This window comes from Triturus cristatus, chromosome 7 (genome assembly GCF_964204655.1).
Source record: "Triturus cristatus chromosome 7, aTriCri1.1, whole genome shotgun sequence".
NCBI lineage: Eukaryota > Metazoa > Chordata > Amphibia > Caudata > Salamandridae > Triturus > Triturus cristatus.
The window spans coordinates 1688346903-1688367239 of NC_140590.1; the positions used below are offsets into that span (position 1 = coordinate 1688346903).

Consider the following 20337-nt stretch of genomic DNA (forward strand, 5'->3'; position numbering starts at 1 on the left):
TGGAGAAACATATAAATAGCATAATAACAACTTTTCTCGAACAACACCAACTTCTCGACCCATCCCAGACTGGCTTCCGCCCTAAGCATGGGACCGAGACGGCACTGCTGGCAGTCACAGAGGAGTCCAGGAGAATCTTAGATCGGGGAGGATCGGTGGCAATCATCCTCCTCGATCTGAGCGCCGCATTTGATACCGTTAACCACGGTATCCTTCTGCGGCGTCTCCTGGACACCGGAATATCTGACAGAGCTCTGGAGTGGCTCAAGTCCTACCTGAGTGAAAGATCCTTCCAGGTGTTTGAGGGCAATGTCACTTCCTCCAGCAAGCCTCTGGGATGTGGGGTCCCACAGGGATCTTCATTGAGCCCGACGTTATTTAACGTCTACATGAGGCCACTGGCTGAGATCGTCCGTCCGTTCGGTATCAAGATCATTACCTACGCGGACGATACCCAGCTGGTGGTCTCCCTGGCACAGGCGGGCGGTACGTCGGCAAATGTAGATCTTGCAGGCTGCCTGGATACGGTCAAATGCTGGATGACCAAGTCTTGTCTCAAACTTAATGGAGACAAGACAGAGCTCATGCTCCTGGGTCACATTCTACCATCGACCATAGACAATCTCTGGCCCACCAGCCTAGGTCCGGCCCCAACACCCAAAGACGCCATTAAGAGCCTTGGTGTCTGGCTCGACAGGTCCCTGTCCTTTGACCAACAGGCTACAAAACTTTCTGCCACCTGTTTTGGTATCCTGAGAGTCATTAGGAAGATTTTGCCTCTACTCCCCTTTGAAGCAAGAAAAACCGTAGTCCTGGGCCTGATCCAATCGCGGCTGGACTATGGAAACGCATTATATCTCGGAGCTCCCGACTTCACCTTGCGCAAACTACAATTAATACAGAACTGCGCAGCCAGAACACTCTTACAAATCCCTCGCAGATCCTCAGTAAAGTCCGGACTGAGGAAACTGCACTGGCTCCCTGTAAAGGAAAGAGTAGACTTCAAATCACTCTGCATCGCACACCAGACTTTCTGGTCGCAAGGCCCGACCATCAACCTCCCTCTCATCACACCCTATATACCCACCCGACAGTTGCGCTCCACTTCTGCAAATCTAGCCATTGTACCGCAAACAAAGAAATCAAGATCCGGAGGCCGCTCTTTCTCCTTCAATGTGGCTAAAAAGTGGAACGCCCTACCCCAGCATCTCAGATCAAACCCCGACATTCTCTCTTTTCGCAAACAGCTGAAAACGCTCCTGTTCACCACATAACCATGGTACTGAATCTGCCTTCCTCCTTACTCAAACTTCAGAGATATGCTTAGCGCTTGGACGCCTCAGGGCAGCTACCCGCGCTTTAGAAATCCGAATTCATTCATTCATTCATGTACCGAATCCTGTCTTGTCATTTCATTTCTGCGTAATTATATATTTGTGTGCAAATATTTGTGTTTGTTAATAAAATACGATCGGGGGTCGACGACCCCCTATTCCAAACAAAAATGATTGTATTGGTTTCTGTCACAATAGAAGGGAGGAGGGGGCGGTAGGCCGTACCGGACCATAGCAACATGGTAGGGACCGCGAGTTGTGACATATGTTGTGCACATTGGAAACCTGTAACTTGAGAGCTTCAGTGATTTTTAATATGTTTCAGAATCATAAGGTTTAGCCGTGTTTTTTTCTGTGAATATATTTTAATATCAGAAGTGTCTGTGGGTACTAGGCTTGGGTGAAATTAAAATTACGCTTATGTCATTCACATCATTTTTGGAATTTCGAGTTATGCTTTTTATGTGACAATCACCAAATTATGCTGTTTCGCCACTTCATGTAATTATGCACCATTCACTGTAAAAAAATGGTGTGAATGTAACTATTGAAGGAAAAAATTTACTGAAATGCTAGGGAACAAGAGAACCTGAGCAGATGTTGTTTACAGTACTTTGGTTTAAGGCGTCTTGCCGCAAAGTTTGACAGGAGGATGCATTTTGCATAAAAACATAGCACAAAATTAAAGATTTACAATTCTGGTAATTTTGCTGCAATATCACATAATTATGCGAAAGCAAAGTATGCACAATTGACACACCACTCGTCGACACTCAATCACTCCCGCGCCATAAACCCACAAGAATGGCTCCTGTAATGGAAAGCATACTGCTTGGCGTGTACAGCTGAGTGACTCTGGAGGTGGTATTCAAACATCTGTGGAACCGATCCAGTATCGACTCTGTACATGAGTGGTGACAGAAAGGCGGGATTCGGGCCAGATGAAACCTGCTATGGTGCCTGCTCGGAGTGGTCTTGGATCAGGATGCGCTTACCTTCGTCGCCATCCTCCTCGGACATGATGGCCACACACTGCTCCCACACCGTCTTCACATCCGCCCGGTACCGCTCACAGGACCAGATGAATGAGGGAAGCAGCAGCGTCTGCACCATGGAGCACCAGAGCACACACAGCACCATCCAGATGGGGGCGCTGTTGTACTTCAGGCTCACAAAGCTGACCACCTGCAGGGAGGAAGAAAGACCAGAGGGGGTCACTGCAGGAGCAGAGGCAGGAATCTACCAGTCACCATCGCCTGGGCACATCCAAAGCGAGCGGTGATAGACTTTGTATCCCGGCCCCATCTCCTGTGCCATCAGTTCTGAGAGGTAAGAGACTACACCTCCCAGCTTCAGTCTGACAAGTTCACCCAGCCATAGAGGCCACCCATGGTGGCTTATCATGATGGAGGTGTGCAGGAATTACCACTGGAAGCTCCTCATGGAAGTCTGAGAGTTTTGAACTCCGAAATCCTATTTTATGCACACTGCAGGCGAGCACAGAGCCAGCCCCAGTGAGTGAGAGTAGGCAGGTAAAGTAAGCTATGAGTGTGCGGTGAACCGAGCTAGAATATCTGATTTACAGTCTGGGTGCAAAAGCTGAGATGCTGGTAGCTCAGGAACAAGAGGTGGGACTGGGAACCATGGCCAGATATGTGTCTTTGTGAAAGGGGTGTGAGAAGTGAGTGAATGTGGGCACCAGTCTAAAGCCTGAGTGTGTGTGTGTGTGCGAGAGTGTGAGCGTCTGTGTGCTTGACAATATGTGTGTGAGAGACAGCACATATGTCTGTGTGTATGTGTGTGCGAGACAGGGAGTGTATGTGTGCATGACAATGGGTGTGTGAGAGAGAGACAGCACATATGTCTGTGTATATGTGTGTGTGCATGTGACAGTGTATGACAGTGTATGGCTGTGTGTGTGACAGTGAGCACATGTGTGTGTGGGTGTGTGTGTGAGAGATTGAGTACATGCGGCTGTGTGTGTGTGACACTGAGCGCATGTGGGTATGACAATATGTGTGAGTGTGGGTGGGAGAACAAGAGGGTACATGTGTCTGTATGTATGTGTGTGTGCTTATGACAGTATATGGCTGTGTGTAAGATTGAGTGCATGTATGTCCGGCAATATTTGTGAGTGTGTTTTTGTGTGTGTGTGCTAGAGAGAGTACATGTGTCTGCGTGTATGTGTGCGTGTGTGCTTATGACCATATGTGGCTGTGGGTGAGAGAGTGAGCACATGTGTGCATGACAATGTGTGTGTGTGAAAGAGAGTGTACACAAGTCTGTGTGTCTGTGTGTGATACAGAATGGATGCTCCAGGGGTGGTGTCCCTCTTCAACAATATCACCTGGTCACTCAGAGGCTAAGGGGGGTCTTCTGCGGAACAATGGGGTGCAGCACCAGCATGGCTGTGGCATTCCTTCCCTATTGCTGGCATTTTCGGCAGGGCGGGCTCCCGCCTGGTATAAAGGTGCCATTCTTGCTTTCCTGAGGCCATACTTGGAATGACGAAGGGCCTACTTGGCATAATGGTTGCTCTGGCGCAATAGTGCCCAAACCAGGCATTTGATGTATCAGGTTCCGTATTCATATGCAGTCTCCCTGAACCAATCAGGTGCTAGAGGTGACAGGGGAGTGTCCCTGACCCCTGGCTCCTGGGAATGGGCTCACAGCATTGTCTGCCCGGGAAGCGCCGATTGGCTGCTTTTGCAGTGATTAAGTTGTCCAATTAACGTAATGAACTTGCTAATGTAACTATCCCAATTTAATTAATGGATCAATTAACTTCTCCCCCTTTCTGTGAAAGGTTTTTGTCAGGAAGCAGACAGAGGAATTGATGAGGAGAGTAAAAATACCCAATAAACAGAGCCTGGCGGAGATAAACCGAGAGTTAGACAGTGTGGAAGACAGAAGCTGGCTGGGGTGACAGGGTAGGGAGAAGCAGACAGTGAGAGGGAGAGATGAGGAGGGGAAGAGCAAGAAAGGGAAAAAGAGAAAGGATAAGAAGGTACAGGAAGAATGAAAAATGAGAGCAGGATGGAGGAAGAAAAAGGGAGAAATCGAGAACTGGAGAGAGAGAAGAGAGAGAGAGCAAGAGAATATATATCGAGAAAGCGAGACAAAGAGCGTGGTTGAGGGGAGAGAGGAGAGAGGGAATAAGCGAGAGGGAGAGAAGAGAGAACAGAAAAAGTGGAAGGAGTTAGGGGAGCAGGAGAGACAAAGGAAGGGAGAGAGAAAAAGGCTGCCTGAGTTATATTAATAAGAGAAGTATAGAATGAGGAAACGAGAGTAAAATAAAGGAAGAGTGTATGAGAAAAGAGACGGGAGAGAGAAAGAGAAGCTCAGTGAAAGACAGAAGGAAGTAAGGGGAAGTGAGAGCATAGACAGGGAGAGAAAGGGAAGCGTTCAAGGGAAAGCGAGAGGTGAACAGAGATATGAATAAAGGGGAAAATACAGAGTTGGTGGGAAAACGATATAATAAGTGGCGGAAGTTGGTGTACGTTGCATTAAGAAGAGGGGTAGAGAATGAGGTGGAGAGTGAGTGTGTCACACAAGATTGATAGAGATGGAAAAAGAGCAAACCAATGTGTGAAATACTGTTGGTGAGAAGAATGAAGCAGGAAGGAGAGGAGTCTGGTGATGCACCCACAAGACAAGGATTTGGCAGTCTATTGCAATGGGCTGAGCAGTGGGGACATCAGCAGGGGCATCAGTGGGTTGTATATTGGGCATGGCAGGAGGTAGAGACAGTGGTCTCTCTGGTATATGTGGCAGCAGGAGTGGCCATGGGTGGAGCAGAGGGTATTTTATCGGGGTGGGACACCAGAAGTGTGGTGGCAGTGAGTGGGGTGAGCACTGAGCAGGTGAGGCAGTGGGCTTGACAGCATGAGGTGGCAGTTGGCGCAGCAGCAAGTGATGGTAGCGGAGGAGGAAGCAGGTGGTTGAAGTGAGTGTGGCAGCAGGTGGTGGGTGTGAGTGGGGCAGCAGGTGGTCGAAGTGAGTGTGGCAGCAGGTGGTGGATATAATTGTGGCAGAAGGTGATGGGAGTAGGTGTGGCAGCAGGTGGTGGATGAGTGTGGCAGCATGAGGTGGAAGTGAGTGTGGCAACAGGTGGTGGAAGTGGGTCTGGCAGCAGGCGGTGGATGTGAGTGTGGGAGAAGGTGGTGGATGTGAGTGTGGCAGCACGTGGTGAAAGTGAGTAATGGCAGTGGGAGAAGCAACAAGTCTTGGAAGTGGGAGCAGCAGTAGGTGGGTGTGAGTGTGACAGCAGGTGGTGGAAGTGAGTGTGGCGGCAGGTGGTGGATATAATTGTGGCAGAAGGTGAAGTAAGTAAGTGTGGAAGTAGGTGGTGGATGTGTGTGGCTGCAGGAGGTGGAAGTGAGTGTGGCAGCAGGTGGTGGAAGTGAGTGTGGCAGCAGGTGGTGGATGTTATTTTGGCAGCAGGTGGTGGAAGTGAGTGTGGCCACAGGTGGTGCAAGTGAGTGAGGCAGAAGGTGGTGGAAGTGGGTCTGGCAGCTGGTGGTGGATGTGAGTGTGGCAGAAGGTGGTGGATGTGAGTGTGGCAGCAGGTGGTGGAAGGGAGTGATGGCAGTGAGAGAAGCAACAAGTCTTGGCAGTGGGAGCAGCAGTAGGTGTGGCAGTGCATGGTGCAGCAGGTGGTGAGAGTTGGTGCAGCAGGTGGTGAGAGTTGGTGCAGCAGCAGGAGGTGGCAACAGGGTGTGGCAGTGGGTGTGTTAGCAGGTAGTGGGTGTGGCAGCTGGTGTGGCAAGGAGTGTGGCAGCAGACTGTGGTAGGGAGTCAGAAGCAGGTGATGTGGGAACAGGAGCTGGAAGCAGGTGAGGCAGAAATGGTGACATTGGGTGTGGCAGAAGGTGCTGGAAGTGGGTGTGGCCGCAGGTGGTGGATGTGAGTGTGGCAGCAGATGGTGTAAGTGAGTGTGGCAGAAGGTGGTGGATGTGAGTGTGGCAGCAGGTGGTGGCTATAATTGTGGCAGAAGGTGATGGGAGTGAGTGTGGCAGTAGTTGGTGGATGTGTGTGGCAGCAGGTGGTGGAAGTGACTGTGGCAGCAGGTGGTGGGTGCGAGTGTGGCAGCAGGTGGTGGAAGTGAGTGTGGCAGCAGATGGTGGATGTAATTGTGGCAGAAGGTGATGGAAGTGAGTGTGGCAGCGGGTGGTGGATGTGTGTGGCAGCAGGTGGTGGATTTGTGTGGCAGCAGGTGGTGGGTGCGAGTGTGGCAGCAGGTGGTGGGTGCGAGTGTGGCAGCAGGTGGTGGAAGTGAGTGTGGCAGCAGGTGGTGGAAGTGAGTGTGGCTGCAGGTGGTGGAAGTGAGTGTGGCAGAAGGTGGTGGATGTGAGTGTGGCAGCAGGTAGTGGAAGTGAGTGTGGCAACAGGTGGTGGAAGTGGGTCTGGCAGCAGGTGGTGGATGTGAGTGTGGCAGAAGGTGATGGATGTGAGTGTGGCAGCACGTGGTGGAAGTGATTGGCAGTGAGAGAAGCAACATGTCTTGGAAGTGGGAGCAGCAGTAGGTGTAGCAGCGCATGGTGCAGCAGGTGGTGACAGTTGGTGCAGCAGGAGGTGGCAACAGGGTGTGGTAGTGGGGTGGCGGCAGGTAGTGGCAGTGGGTGTGGCAGCTGGTGTGGCAAGGAGTGTGGCAGCAGACTGTGGCAGGGAGTCAGAAACAGGTGATGTGGGAACAGGAACTGGAAGCAGGTGAGGCAGAAATGGTGACATTGGGTGTGGCAGAAGGTGTGGCGGTGGGTGTGGCAGCAGGTGGTGGACATATTTGTGGCAGAAGGTGATGGGAGTGAGTGTGGCAGTAGGTGGTGGATGTGTATGGCAGCAGGTGGTGGTTGTGAGTGTGACAGCAGGTGGTGGATGTGAGTGTGGCAGCAGGTGGTGGATGTGAGTGTGGCAGCAGGTGGTGGGTGCGAACGTGGCAGCAGGTGGTGGAAGTGAGTGTGGCAGCAGGTGGTGGGTGTGAGTGTGACAGCAGGTGGTGGAAGTGATTGTGGCAGCAGGTGGTGGATATAATTGTGGCAGAAGGTGATGGGAGTAAGTGTGGCAGCAGGTGGTGGATGTGTGTGGCAGCAGGTGGTGGAAGTGAGCGTGGCAATAGGTGGTGGAATTGGGTCTGGCAGCAGGTGGTGGATGTGAGTGTGGGAGAAGGTGGTGGATGTGAGTGTGGCAGCACGTGGTGGAAGTGAGTGATGGCAGTGAGAGAAGCAACAAGTCTTGGAAGTGGGAGCAGCATTAGGTGGGTGTGAGTGTGACAGCAGGTGGTGGAAGTGAGTTTGGCAGCAGGTGGTGGATATAATTGTGGCAGAAGGTGAAGGGAGTAAGTGTGGAAGCAGGTGGTGGATGTGTGTGGCAGCAGGAGGTGGAAGTGAGTGTGGCAGCAGGTGGTGGATGTTATTTTGGCAGCAGGTGGTGGAAGTGAGTGAGGCAGAAGGTGGTGGGTGTGAGTGTGGCAGCAGGTGGTGAAAGTGGGTCTGGCAGCTGGTGGTGGGTGTGAGTGTGGCAGAAGGTGGTGGATGTGAGTGTGGCAGCAGGTGGTGGAAGGGAGTGATGGCAGTGAGAAAAGCAACACGTCTTGGCAGTAGGAGCAGCAGTGGGTGCGGCAGTGCAAGGTGCAGCAGGTGGTGACAGTTGGTGCAGCAGCAGGAGGTGGCAACAGGGTGTGGCAGTGGGTGTGTTAGCAGGTAGTGGGAGTGGCAGCTGGTGTGGCAAGGAGTTGAAAGAAGACTGTGGTAGGGAGTCAGAAGCAGGTGATGTGGGAACAGGAGCTGGAAGCAGGTGAGGCAGAAATGGTGACATTGGGTGTGGCAGGAGGTGCTGGAAGTGGGTGTGGCCGCAGGTGGTGGATGTGAGTGTGGCAGCAGATGGTGCAAGTGAGTGTGGCAGAAGGTGGTGGATGTCAGTGTGGCAGCAGGTGGTGGATATAATTGTGGCAGAAGGTGATGGGAGTGAGTGTGGCAGTAGTTGGTGGATGTGTGTGGCAGCAGGTGGTGGAAGTGAGTGTGGCAGCAGGTGGTGGGTGCGAGTGTGGCAGCAGGTGGTGGGTGTGAGTGTGGCAGCAGGTGGTGGAAGTGAGTGTGGCAGCAGATGGTGGATGTAATTGTGGCAGAAGGTGATGGAAGTGAGTGTGGCAGCAGGTGGTGGATGTGTGTGGCAGCAGGTGGTGGATTTGTGTGGCAGCAGGTGGTGGGTGCGAGTGTGGCAGCAGGTGGTGGAAGTGAGTGTGGCAGCAGGTGGTGGTTGTGAGTGTGGCAGCAGGTGGTGGAAGTGAGTGTGGCTGCAGGTGGTGCAAGTGAGTGTGGCAGAAGGTGGTGGATGTGAGTGTGGCAGCAGGTGGTGGAAGTAAGTGTGGCAACAGGTGGTGGAAGTGAGGGTGGCTGCAGGTGGTGCAAGTGAGTGTGGCAGAAGGTGGTGGATGTGAGTATGGCAGCAGGTGGTGGAAGTGAGTGTGGCAACAGGTGGTGGAAGTGGGTGTGGCAGCAGGTGGTGGATGTGAGTGTGGCAAAAGGTGATGGATGTGAGTGTGGCAGCACGTGGTGGAAGTGATTGGCAGTGAGAGAAGCAACACGACTTGGAAGTGGGAGCAGCAGTAGGTGTGGCAGCGCATGGTGCAGCAGGTGGTGACAGTTGGTGCAGCCGGAGGTAGCAACAGGGTGTGGCAGTGGGTGTGGCAGCAGGTAGTGGCAGTGGGTGTGGCAGCTGGTGTGGCAAGGAGTGTGGCAGCAGACTGGCAGGGAGTCAGAAGCAGGTGATGTGGGAACAGAAGCTGGAAGTAGGTGAGGCAGAAATGATGACATTGGGTGTGGCAGAAGGTGTGGCAGTGGGTGTGGCAGCAGGTGGTGGATGTCAGTGTGGCAGCAGGTATTGGAAGTGGGTGTGGCAGCAGGTGGTGAATGTGAGTGTGGCAGCAGGTGTTGGAAGTGGGTGTGGCAGCAGGTGGTGGATGTGAGTGGTAGCAGTGAGTGGCAGCAGTTGGTGGAAGTTGGTGTGGCAGCAGGGGGTGGATGTGAGTGTGGCAGCAGGTGGTGGAAGTGGGTGTGAAAAGAGGTGGTGGATGTGAGTGTGGTAGCAGGTGGGGGAGTGAGCATGGCAGCAGGTGGTGGAAGTGAGTGTGGCAGAATATGATGGATGTGGGTGTGGTAGCAGGTGGTGGAAGTGAGTGTGGCAGAATATGGTGGATGTGGGTGTGGCAGCAGGTGATGGATGTGAGTGTGGCAGCAGGTGGTGGATGTGAGTGTGGCATCTGGTGATGGAAGTGAGTGTGGCAGCAGGTGGTGGATGTAAGTGTGGCAGCAGGTGATGCATGTGAGTGTGGAAGCTGTTCATGGAAGTGAGTGTGGCAGCAGGTGGTGAAAGTGAGTGTGGCAGAAGGTGGTGGAAGTGAGTGTGGCAGAAGGTGGTGGATGTGAGTGTGGCAGCACGTGGTGGAGGAGACTGTGGCAGCAGGTGGTGGAAGTGAGTGTGGCAGTGAGAGAAGCAGCAAGTCTTAGCAGTGGGAGGAGCAGTAGGTGTGGCAGAGCATGGTGCAGCAGGTGGTGACAGTGGATGCTGCAGCAGGATGTGGCAACTGGGTGTGGCAGTGGGAGTGTTAGCAGTCAGTGGCATTGGGTGTGGCAGCTGGTGTGGCAAGAAGTGTGGCAGTAGGCTGTGGCGGGGAGTCGGCAGCAGTTGGTGTGGGAACAGTAGCTGGAAGCAGGTGAGGCAGAAGTGGTGACATTGGGTGTGCCAGCAGCTGTGGCAGTGGGTGTGTCAGCAGGTGTGGCAGTGGGTGTGGCAGCAAGTGTGACAGTGGGTGTGGGAGCAGGTGGTGCCAGTGAGTGTGGCAGTGATTGTGATAGAAGGTGGTAGGAGCTGGTGTGTCAGCAGGTAGTGTTAACAGGTGTGGCAGTAGGTGTGGAAGCAGGTGGTGCCTGTGAGTGTGGCAGTGATTGTGATAGAAGGTGGTAGGAGCTGGTGTGGCAGCAGGTAGTGATAGTGGGTGTGGCAGTGGGTGTGACAGCAAACGGTGGAAGCGACTAAGGAAGCAATTGGTGGCAGTGGGTGGGGCAAAAGGTATAGCAGCAGGTGATGCAGCAGGCACAGGCAGTGGTTGTGGCAGCATCTGAGGCAGCAGGTGGTAGCAGCTTGACCACAGCTGGTGTGGCAGTGGGTGTAGCAGCAGTGGCTCTGGCAGCTGGTGGTGGCAGCATACAGTGGCTGTTGGTGAGTCAGTAGGTGATGGCAGAGGGTGTGGAATTGGATGGTGGCAACGTGTGACAGCATGTAGCAGTTGGTGTGGCAGCAGGTGTTGCACATGGGCACTACAGCAGGGTAAGGCTCTAGTTTTTGCGGCAGATTTGGCAGCAGATGAAGCAGCTTGCGGTGTCAGTGCGCATGGCTGTAGGTGGCAACAGTGAGCGAGGCAGCAGGAGGTGGTGCAGCAGCAGGTAGCAGCAGTGACTGTGGAAGCAAGTGGTGGCTGTGGGTGAGGCAACAGGTAGTGGCAGGTGTTGCCGCACTGGGAGGCAGCAGGTGGTGGCAACAAGTGTGGCGGGTATGGTAGCGGGTAAGGCAGTACATGGTGTCAGAGGTGGTGGAAGCACGCTGTGGCAGCAGCAGAGGCAACAGGTGGTGGCAGTGTGTATGGCAGCATGTGGTGGCTGTGGATGTGACAGATGGGTATTGAAGCAGGTGTGGCAATGGGAGAGGCAGCAGATGGTGGCAGCAAGAGGTGGCAGTGGATGTGGCAGCAGGTGCAGCAGGGGTAGAAGTGAGTGCAGCAGCAGGTAGCAACAGTGACTAGGAATCAGGTGGTGTAACGGGTGTGGCAGCAGATGGTGGCAACAGGTGTGGCAGCGGGTGAGGCAGTAGGTAGTGGCAGAGGGGGTGGCAGCACGTGATGACAGCAGGTGAAACGGCAGATGGTGGCAGCAGGTGTGGCAGTGGGTGAAGCCGTAGGTGGTGGCAGAGGGAGCGGCAGCGCGTTGTGGCAGCAAGTCATACAGCAGGTGGTGGCAGTGCCTCTCGCAGTCTGTAATGGAAGTGGGCACTGCAGCGTAGTGTGGTAGTGGGTGTAGCAGTGGGTATGTCAGCAGGCGGTGGCACTAGGTGTGGCAGCATGTGGTGGTGGCGAGCATGGTAGCTGGTGCAGCAGAGGGTGAACTAGCAGGTGGTGGCACCTGATGTGGCATCATGTGGTAGTTACGGGTAAAGCAGTGGGTGGTGGCAGAGAGATTGGCAGTAGGTGCGGCAGCAGGTGGTACAGCAGGCCATGACAGTGGGTGTGGCAACATGTGATGACAGAAGGCACTGTAGGGTGCAGCAGTGGGTGCATCAGCAGATGGTGGCAGTGGGTGTGGCAGCATCGGGTGGCGGTGGGCAGCGCAGCACGGTACAGCAGTAGGTGTGCCAGTAGGAGGTGGCAGCTGGTGTGGCAGCATGCGGTAGCTGCGGAGCGGCAGTGGGTGAGGCAGTAAGTGGTAGAAGTGAGTGCAGCAGCAGGTAGGGGCACTAGGTGTGGCAGCAAGTGGTGGCTGTATGTGTGGCAGCAGGTGTGGCAGCAAGTGCTGGCAGCAGGGGTGGCAGGTGATACAGCAAGTGGTGGGAGTGGGTGTGGCAGCATGTAATGGCGGTGGGCACTGCAACATAGCGCGGCAATGTGTGCGTTATCAGGTGGTGGCAGCTGCGGGTGCGGCAGTGGGTGCAGCAGCAGGTGGTGGCAGCAAGCGGCAATAGGTCCAACAGTGGATGTTGTACAGCTATGGAAGATGATGCAGTGCCAGTCGCCACCAGGGGCTCAAGAGTGTTCTTGTGATGCCTGACTTACCAGTATGGGCAGCCCGGTCAGCGTGTCATAGAGGAAGACGATGGCGCCAATCAAGTTGGTCATTTGCATGGAGGTCTTGGCAGATTCTGAGCCGTCCAAGGAGGAGCGACGCTTGCCTTGGGCATCCTCCACCACAATGGTGGGCACGTTGAAGGCATTGCGGGCGGCACGACGGCCTGCCCTCCCTCGCCCGCACAATGCATGGTAGAACGTGATGGCCACACACACCAGGCCCATGGAGATGCCACCCAGAAGCAGCAGACTGAAGCACACCCCGAAGCCCAGGCCAATCTTGCTGACGATGAACTGGCACCCGCGAGCGTAGTAGCGCTCAGTGTTGTCATGCCAACCGATGCTGGGCAGCGTGGAGAGGATGAAGGACACCATCCAGATACCCATGATGGCGTGCAGCGCCTGCTTCTTGGTGTTGCTGAGGCGGTAGTTGACCGGCCAGCGCACCATCCACATGCGGTGGTAGGACAGCGAGGCCACGGTGAAGCACGTGGCCAGGGCCAGGGTGTAGTAGGTGGAGACGAAGACCTTGCAGATGCCTTCGTTCCAGTCGTACTCCGAGGCCTCCTTGCGCAGCTGGATGACGGAGAACATGGTGAGCGGGATGGCGACCATGAGGATGTGGGTACCCGCCAGGAAGCAGAGCAGCAGCTCCAGCGGCTTGTGCTTCTGCTGCTTGGCCGAGATGCTGAGGATGGTCCAGGCGTTGGCCAGCAGGGAGAGCACGCCGCAGGCCAGCCACGAGAGGGAGTTGTTGTGCAAGGTCTCCACCTCGGGGCTGTGATGCATCTTACACCCAGGCAGGGCAGAGGGGGTTGGGGCAGGCAGGAGGCTCAGGAGAGGAGGCCACTGGTTTATGTCTTTGTGGCACAGAGGGTAGTGCGGATGAATGGGCAGTGGTGAGGCCACATTTGTTCTGTGCCAGTGGAAGGTGGTAGTCCAGCTTTCTGAAATGTGAGGTGTGTTTTTCTCTCTGTTTCGCCTCTCTTTTCCTTTCTTTTTTGTATTTATCCCCTTCAATGTCTTTATTTCTCCTCTCAACTTCTTGTCTCATTTCTTTTTCTTGTCTGCCCCTTTCTGCAGTCTCTTGATGCGGATACCTCCTCAGTGGTGGCACTCATTCCCCATCACATGAAAGGGAGTGACCTTTGTCCAGCGATGACTCCTGCTCTCCAGCAGTTAGTTAACCCCTTCTCAGCCTTGTCCCCAACTTCCCCCCACATGCAGAATTGTTAAACGTATCCCAGCAGGGCCTCCACTTTCCCCAGGTGCACTGCACAAAATTAAAAACCTCATCTCCAAGCAGCCCCAAATTCTTCACCGTGCCCAGAATTGTTCAGCTCTTTCCAACTGTGGTGTGAAATGTCCACTCCTCCCCTCCATCATATGCCAGTTACTGCCCTCTTCTCAGAGGGGTCTATGATTTATATCACGCATCGGGGCTACCAAAGTCCAGGGGTGGTTCTGTTTGTCCATCGTGCACTGAATTGTTAATGCACTCCCCGTGGGGTCTCCAAAATCTCCCGCGTAAACCGGAGTGTTAAAATTATGTCACGCAGTTCATCCAGTCTTTCATCCAATGCTGCAGGCAGGGTGTGGTAGGTGAGATGGTCGGTTGTTCGCTGTCCCCTCCTCTGGCAGAGCGGTGCACGGCCCCTAAATACTGCAGCCAGTCCAATACTTCAGCGCATCCCCAACCTCGCGGACTAGGCTGCCGTCTTGGCGCTCTGCTCCAAGCATCCCTCCTTCCAGGCGCGCGCCTTCTTGTCGCCTCCCTGGCCCACGGAGAGAAATAAAGCGCCAAGCTGTCACTTCAGGGCGCAGTGCCAGGGTAGACCCAGGTGCAGCGACTGCGACTGTCGCGCAAGGATGTGTGCCTGTCTCCTGGGGAAGTGTCTCTCAGAGGACGGTGCCCATCTGTCGGTTAGAGTGAATGTCTGCCAGTCTCGGCGTTGGCGGCGTGCCCGGCTCTTCCCCCGTGGATGCAGTGTATCAGTCAGGGATGAAGTCTGTCGCCTCTCAGGATCCGGGGGCAGATGTCGGCGTGACTCGCGGAGCCCTCGCCCTCCTGCAGAAAAGGAAAGAGATGACATTAGGAAGACACAGACCCGTATCCCACAGACCCGTATCCCACACTCTCCTGTCCACCTCTCACAACTCTTCCCTCACTTGTCCTCTCAGACCGCCCCTCCCTCCCTCTCGCTGGGCGTCCCTTCAGCCCCCACCACAGTGCTCGAGAAGCTCTGGAGTTTAACCTGCCCCTCGAAGAAGCGGTCCGTCACCAGCTCGGATACAATTGTGCCAAACTCCAGTCACAAGTGTCACGTTGTCACTCAGCCTTCTTCCTCCCCCAGGCTGGTACGTCTGAGATGCAGTTCGCTCTGCCACGGGGCACCCACACACACCTCCGTACTGAACCCACACAGAGCTCTTCTGAAGTGCCTCTTCTGAGCTGCAGCACAGTGGTTTTTGCCAACACCGTGGTTCCCACACAGCTCTGCCAAGGCACCCCAGTCACGAGGCGCAGCACCCCCTATTCCAGTAAAGAGGCACACACATGCACAAACTTGTGAGGACCCCCCCCCCCCCAACTGGCATTCACTCACACTTGTATATCTATGAAGGTGTGTGTTTGCGTGTGTGTGTGCTTGTGTGTGTGTGTATTTCCATTAGAATTTGTGTAGTGGGGCCTAAATTGTTCAGTTTTCAGACACTGAATTCTGCTTGTGATGCCTGTTGTTCCATGATTCTTAAACAGAGATGTCTTCGAGTCATGACTAAAGTAACTTCAGATTGGACGCTGAGCGAGTGTGCGTGGTGTGTGTGAGTGTGTCACTGTGGCGGTGTTTGTGCTGGTGTGTGTATTTGTGTTTGTGTCTGTGTGTGTGCGCGTGTGTGTTTATGTCTATGTGTGTGTGTTTTTTTGTGTGTGTGGATGTGTGTGTGTGTGTGTGTTTGTGTGTGCTTGTGTTTTGAGTGCCTGTATGTGTGTGTGTACAAATGTTCTCTGATCCCCAAGTATAAAGCACTGCTCAGCAGTGCCTTTTAATATTAGGCCTGCCCCTGGAAGCCTGTAGCTCTCACTATCAGTGGAATGCCTGCACATGAAACAAGCCTTTTCAATGCAATAGGTCTCGCATTTGTGAGAGTTTGACCTATTGGCATTGTAAATGCGAAGTCCTTTTATTTATGCATTTTAAAAGCCAGCAAGTGCGTGTAAATATGCACTTAGTACTAATGGTCCTTGCTTGCGAAATGCACGGCTGACAGTAAAACAGGCACAGTTACTAACAGCCTTGCTTCTCCTAAGCAAATACTACTAAAAGTACAAAATGTGTGTTTATGCACTCATTGCAGGGTTTCAAAACACATAAACAAAAAGCTTTGCTATTTACAATGCCAATAGCACAAACTCTCGCAAATGCGAGACCTTTTGCATTGCAAATGCTTGTTTAAATATGCTGTGAGGGCATGTGGCACTTTACCATTCTAACAATCTGCTGCTATTTGTAATCACTCTTTTATTAACATTCCTGAATATGTTTTTAACTGGATGAAATGTTTATTTGTTACATGCATGTTACTTTTTTGGATGGAAACTCCTCCGAATAAAGTGTTCAAACCGAAACTGACAAGAGTCTCATCTAACCTTAAGATAGCAAGTACAGCATTGTCTGAAATTATGTGATATAATGTACCATATACGATTAAATAAAATGTAACATATCATTATGATTATATATTCTAACACAGGAATACCATGAATTTAGCATATTATGCTAAGCTTTGATATAACTGCATAATATGCTCAAACAATAATTTACAAGCAACCCAAATAACATAGCATAAGTTAGCTTACGTATCAGAGCATGGCGTGGTCTATCATTACATGACCGAACATAAGGTAACATTAACTAGCATAAGGGAGTGTAAACTAACATGGGCGAGTGAGTCTGTGGAATAAAGGAAAACTCATGTTGGAGAGGTGGGGGAGAACACACTTAAAAACTAATCGGGCAGATATAAATACAAATCTAGTAGAAGTCTTTGAAAGGCAATGAATCTGTGCGATGTAAGTGGGGATTCATTGATGGAGTGTGGAAAAGTGAACGAAGTTGCCAAAGCTGCAGTGGAGATGGGCCTTGTGCCTGCTTTGGAATTCGAAGACAGGAGTGACAGCGAGGATCAGCACAGCATTTCAAAGCCCAGCTCCTAAACTGTGTAATCACCTTTGTCGGGCCTTTGTTAGTGTTAGGGACCAGTGGGCGTGACCTCGCCCTGCAAACAGCTTCTGTCAGCCCCGGCCGAGTAAACTTTACTCAAGGGGGGCTTTCAGGCCATTGTGTGCAGCAGCCGCGGCCCTACATCCGTCCCTCGTTGACTACAGAGTGAGGAAGTCGGTGCGTGGAGTTGAGAGCAACAGAGAAGGGAGCCCGGGGATGCAAAATAGACATGTGAGGCTGCGAGGTGATTAACGTCGCTTTGGCAAAAATGCAAGGTGAGGCTGTCCCAAGAGCGAGGGCACGGGTGGGCTGCAGGCGCAGTTGTTTTGGCCAGTGCTTATTTATGGAAGGGTTGCTATGCTATGATACTCAAGGCGGGGTTGGGGGGGCTTTATGACTCAGCCTCATGTCCTGGGCTGCATGCGCTAGTTAAAAAGAAAAAAAGCATATGCGGGGGCATGTGTTATTGCGGTAGGGTAGAGTATCACAAAAGCAGAAGGGGCCTGATAGAGGGAGAAAAAAAAGTAAAAATCGAGTGAAGAAAAGCGAAAGTAAATACCGTGCGGCAACAAAAGCAAAGAGCATGCATATGGTTTGTCCTTAAGAACGAAAGCAGAGTGCGTGCAATTGTTTTGTCCTCCGTGCGCACAGCGAAGCTGTTAGACAGACGTATGCGTGCACATGCCCTGTCCCCCTTCGCCCACCAAACCGACAACAATAAGTCTCGCCAAGGGGGGCAGCGCATGCGCTGCGTCACTAGGCGAGACCTAAAAAGGACTCTGCATATGGTAATGCAAGAGACATCCATGATTCCCGCCAATGTAGTGACGTGTCTAAACCTAACTCGCATTTGGTTGGTTCAGACCTGCAGAGGCCTCTCTGGTGTGAGATGATGTGCAATGATGGAGTTCTCTCCACTGAGTGAGTTACTCACAGCCTTCCCACCCTTCCTTCATCTGCATAGTGACTTGGAAGTGTCACAGCACTCAGTGACTATGCCTTCTCTGTGTGGGCCTTGTGTGGCAGACTGTATCATGGAGTCTCTTGTGGTGGTGCTGGGTGCAGTGTCCTTGTGGTCAGTTTCTACATCATAGTGGCCATTGTGAAGGACTGCGTGCTGCCTCCTGGGAAAACTGACCCACTTCACTGCACCATGAGGACAATAACACATCATCATGGACTTCATCTTCCACTTAGTTTATCCTAGTGACAATGACACACTACACTGCGCCCTGACACATACACAAGGAGCTGGGGTGAAATGATGGCGGTAATTTCAACCAATGATGAGACAAAGCTTTGGAAATTGGTGCGCTCAAGGGTACATGGCGTGGAGGTAAGAATAGGAAGTACGGTATCTGAAGAGGGCTGGGGAGAACACCTAAAGTTACTATATGCAGAGAAAGATAATCTGGGCACCAAGAAGCCTGTCCCACCGACCCGAATTACTCTCCTCGTCTGATGAATCTGCAATTAGAGATATTATAATGCAAATAAACATGACCAAATCTGCAGGACCGGCTGATCTGCCGCAGTCATAATAAAGGCTAATACAAATTGGTGGGCAAAAATCTATCGGGATGTGTTTGAACGATTTATATCTTCTAGACCTATCCCCAGACCTGGAAAGGTGCAATAATAAAATTAATATTTTAAAGGGTGATCCAGCAGACCCCAAAAACCACTGGTTGATACGTTTAATGGATGTGGGTGCAAAAAGTTATAGCAAAGTATAGCTCCAGGCACTCCCACAATAGTGCGGACTGCAGAATCTGATCCCAGGCGAACAGGGCAGCTCCACACCTGGCCATTCGACGGTAGATCACTGCCTTAGCCTATCCACTATTGCACCAAAATGATCAGAAATTGTGGGCTGTGTCTATATATCTGCTTTGTAGACTTCCGGGCTGCCTTTGATTTGGTGGAATGAAAGATCTTCTGGGACAAACTGGAAAGTAAGGAAATTCCAGGTTCTTTTTTGGGGATACTAAATGATCTCCACATTGGAAATTGGACCAGAGAAGAGTTGGTCACTGATGATAGCTTCTCTTGAAAGATTATCATTATAATGGGCAATGGCAAGGTAGTGTGAAGCCCCCCAATTTTTTCACTATATACATAGCTGACCTCCCAAAAACACTATTAGGTACTAACTCCTTTTCTCCTAAAATGAGGGGTTCCCACATATCATGCCTGCTCTATGTGGATGATCTTGTTATGGTGGACAGGTGACTTACAAAGGAAATTGGTGGAGTTTGACAAGCACAGCATGAAAAATAATTTAATAATTAATTTAGATAAAACCAAAATTATGACCTTTGGTAACAGAAAACACTGCTTCAAATGGTTAATTGGGCAGTCCAAAATCGAAGACATCTCAGGGTCTCATTTATGAGTCCCTGCGTCACTTTTGCGCCACAGGTGCGTCACTTTTTGTGACGCACCAGTGGCGTAAAACATGCGCCATGTCGCGCCATATTTACGAAGTGACGCATCTAGGTAGATGCGTCACTTTGTAAACCCCTGCGCTACATTATACCTGCGCCAGGTATAATGTGTGCAGGGTGGGCATACCCCCGCAAGAAAGGGTCGTAGGAGTGGCGCCACTACTAGGACGCCAATGCGTCAAAACCTTACACCTGCCTCATGGCAGGCGTAAGGGTGACGCAGGCCCTTTCACATGGGGCTTGCCCCATGTGAAAGGAACATTGCTGGAGTTGCGTCAGGCTTCCGACACAACTCCAGCAATGTGCCGACAGATACGTCAGTTGTACTGACGTATCTGTCCTTCCTTGCGACATGATGCGTCATATTATAAATATGACGCATCATTGGTGTCGCAAGGAGGGCGCACTGGGAAGTGACGCATCGCTGCTTTCACGCAGCGATGCGTCACTTCTCATAAATGAGGCCCTCAGTATCTAGGGATGCTTTTTGCTAGTGAGTTGGCGTTCCCGTATGGAGACGTTAAAGGCAAAAGCATTATTATCCATCAGAGGTTTACAGAAAATCAAGCGAGAATTTGGCAGGCCAACCCATCATCTGATGATAGCAGTTTATGAAGCACTAATTCATCCTAAAATACTATATGGAGTAGCAGTGCCGGGCTTAGATAAAATTCTAGGCTGGTATAAGATAGAGGGATGTTGCTTAAAAACCCTATAATCCCTCCCTAAATGCACAATGGTATTGGCCATTAGGGTGGAGTGCAGTATAATGAAGAGTGCTCTAAGCCAGGTAGCTTTTCAGTGTAGGTTTATTGAGTAGCAGGATACGCAGCAGAGTGAGTAATCCTTAAGTCAGAGAGTAAGCAAGAAAGCAAGCGCGAGCCCCACCAGGAGCAGCTTCCCTGCTGCTCAGCCCATCCACCAACTCATTCACACACGCAATCATTCCAAACACCAACATTCTATCAAGCAGTCAATCTGGCTGAGCAGCAGGATACCACGTGGAGGTTGTGCTCCAATCTTGGTCCTTAATTACAGCTATACGAACATTAAAGTTTGGGAGAAAATTATTAGTTTCCAAGGAACCCAAGATAACCACTCTATGTCGGGATGAGACCATTACAGGTGATCTTAAGTGGGCTCAGAAGACACGGAAACTGCTGAAGGCGATGGCGGATGTGCTAAAGATCAAGAGTTGTACTGTGGCATCTCCACTAACGTACTCCAAGAAAGTATTATCAATAATGGGTGGGTTAGAATAAAAAGAAAGGGGGTCTTCATTATCTGAGAGCAAAGCCTTTAGTTGAAAAAGTTTTTAAGACATGGGCAGTCAATGCAACCTTCCCCTATCTTAATAGTCTACTAAACTCTAGAATGCACCATATCCTCTCTAAATGTAGAGTGGGTTTACACCCACTTGATGCGCACCCTTCCGGGTTGTATTGGATACTTCTATGAAGGTCTATATACTTTTAGACTGCCGATATTTCTTTACTTCGCGA

The 20337-nt window shown here is 51.8% G+C and overlaps 1 protein-coding gene across 2 annotated transcripts in view; it reads right to left on the reverse strand.

Annotated features, from left to right (window-relative positions):
• GPR162 (G protein-coupled receptor 162) overlaps positions 1-20337 on the reverse strand; it is a 164284-nt gene that overhangs the window by 48260 nt on the left and 95687 nt on the right. For both annotated transcript variants that reach the window (XM_085619854.1, XM_085619855.1), the window contains exons 2-3: positions 12154-14233; positions 2330-2519 (exon numbers count right to left, since the gene is read on the reverse strand). In XM_085619854.1, coding sequence (XP_085475980.1) covers positions 2330-2519; positions 12154-12954 — 991 coding nt within the window. In that variant the 5' untranslated portion in view covers positions 12955-14233. The remainder of the gene's footprint in view (positions 1-2329; positions 2520-12153; positions 14234-20337) is intronic.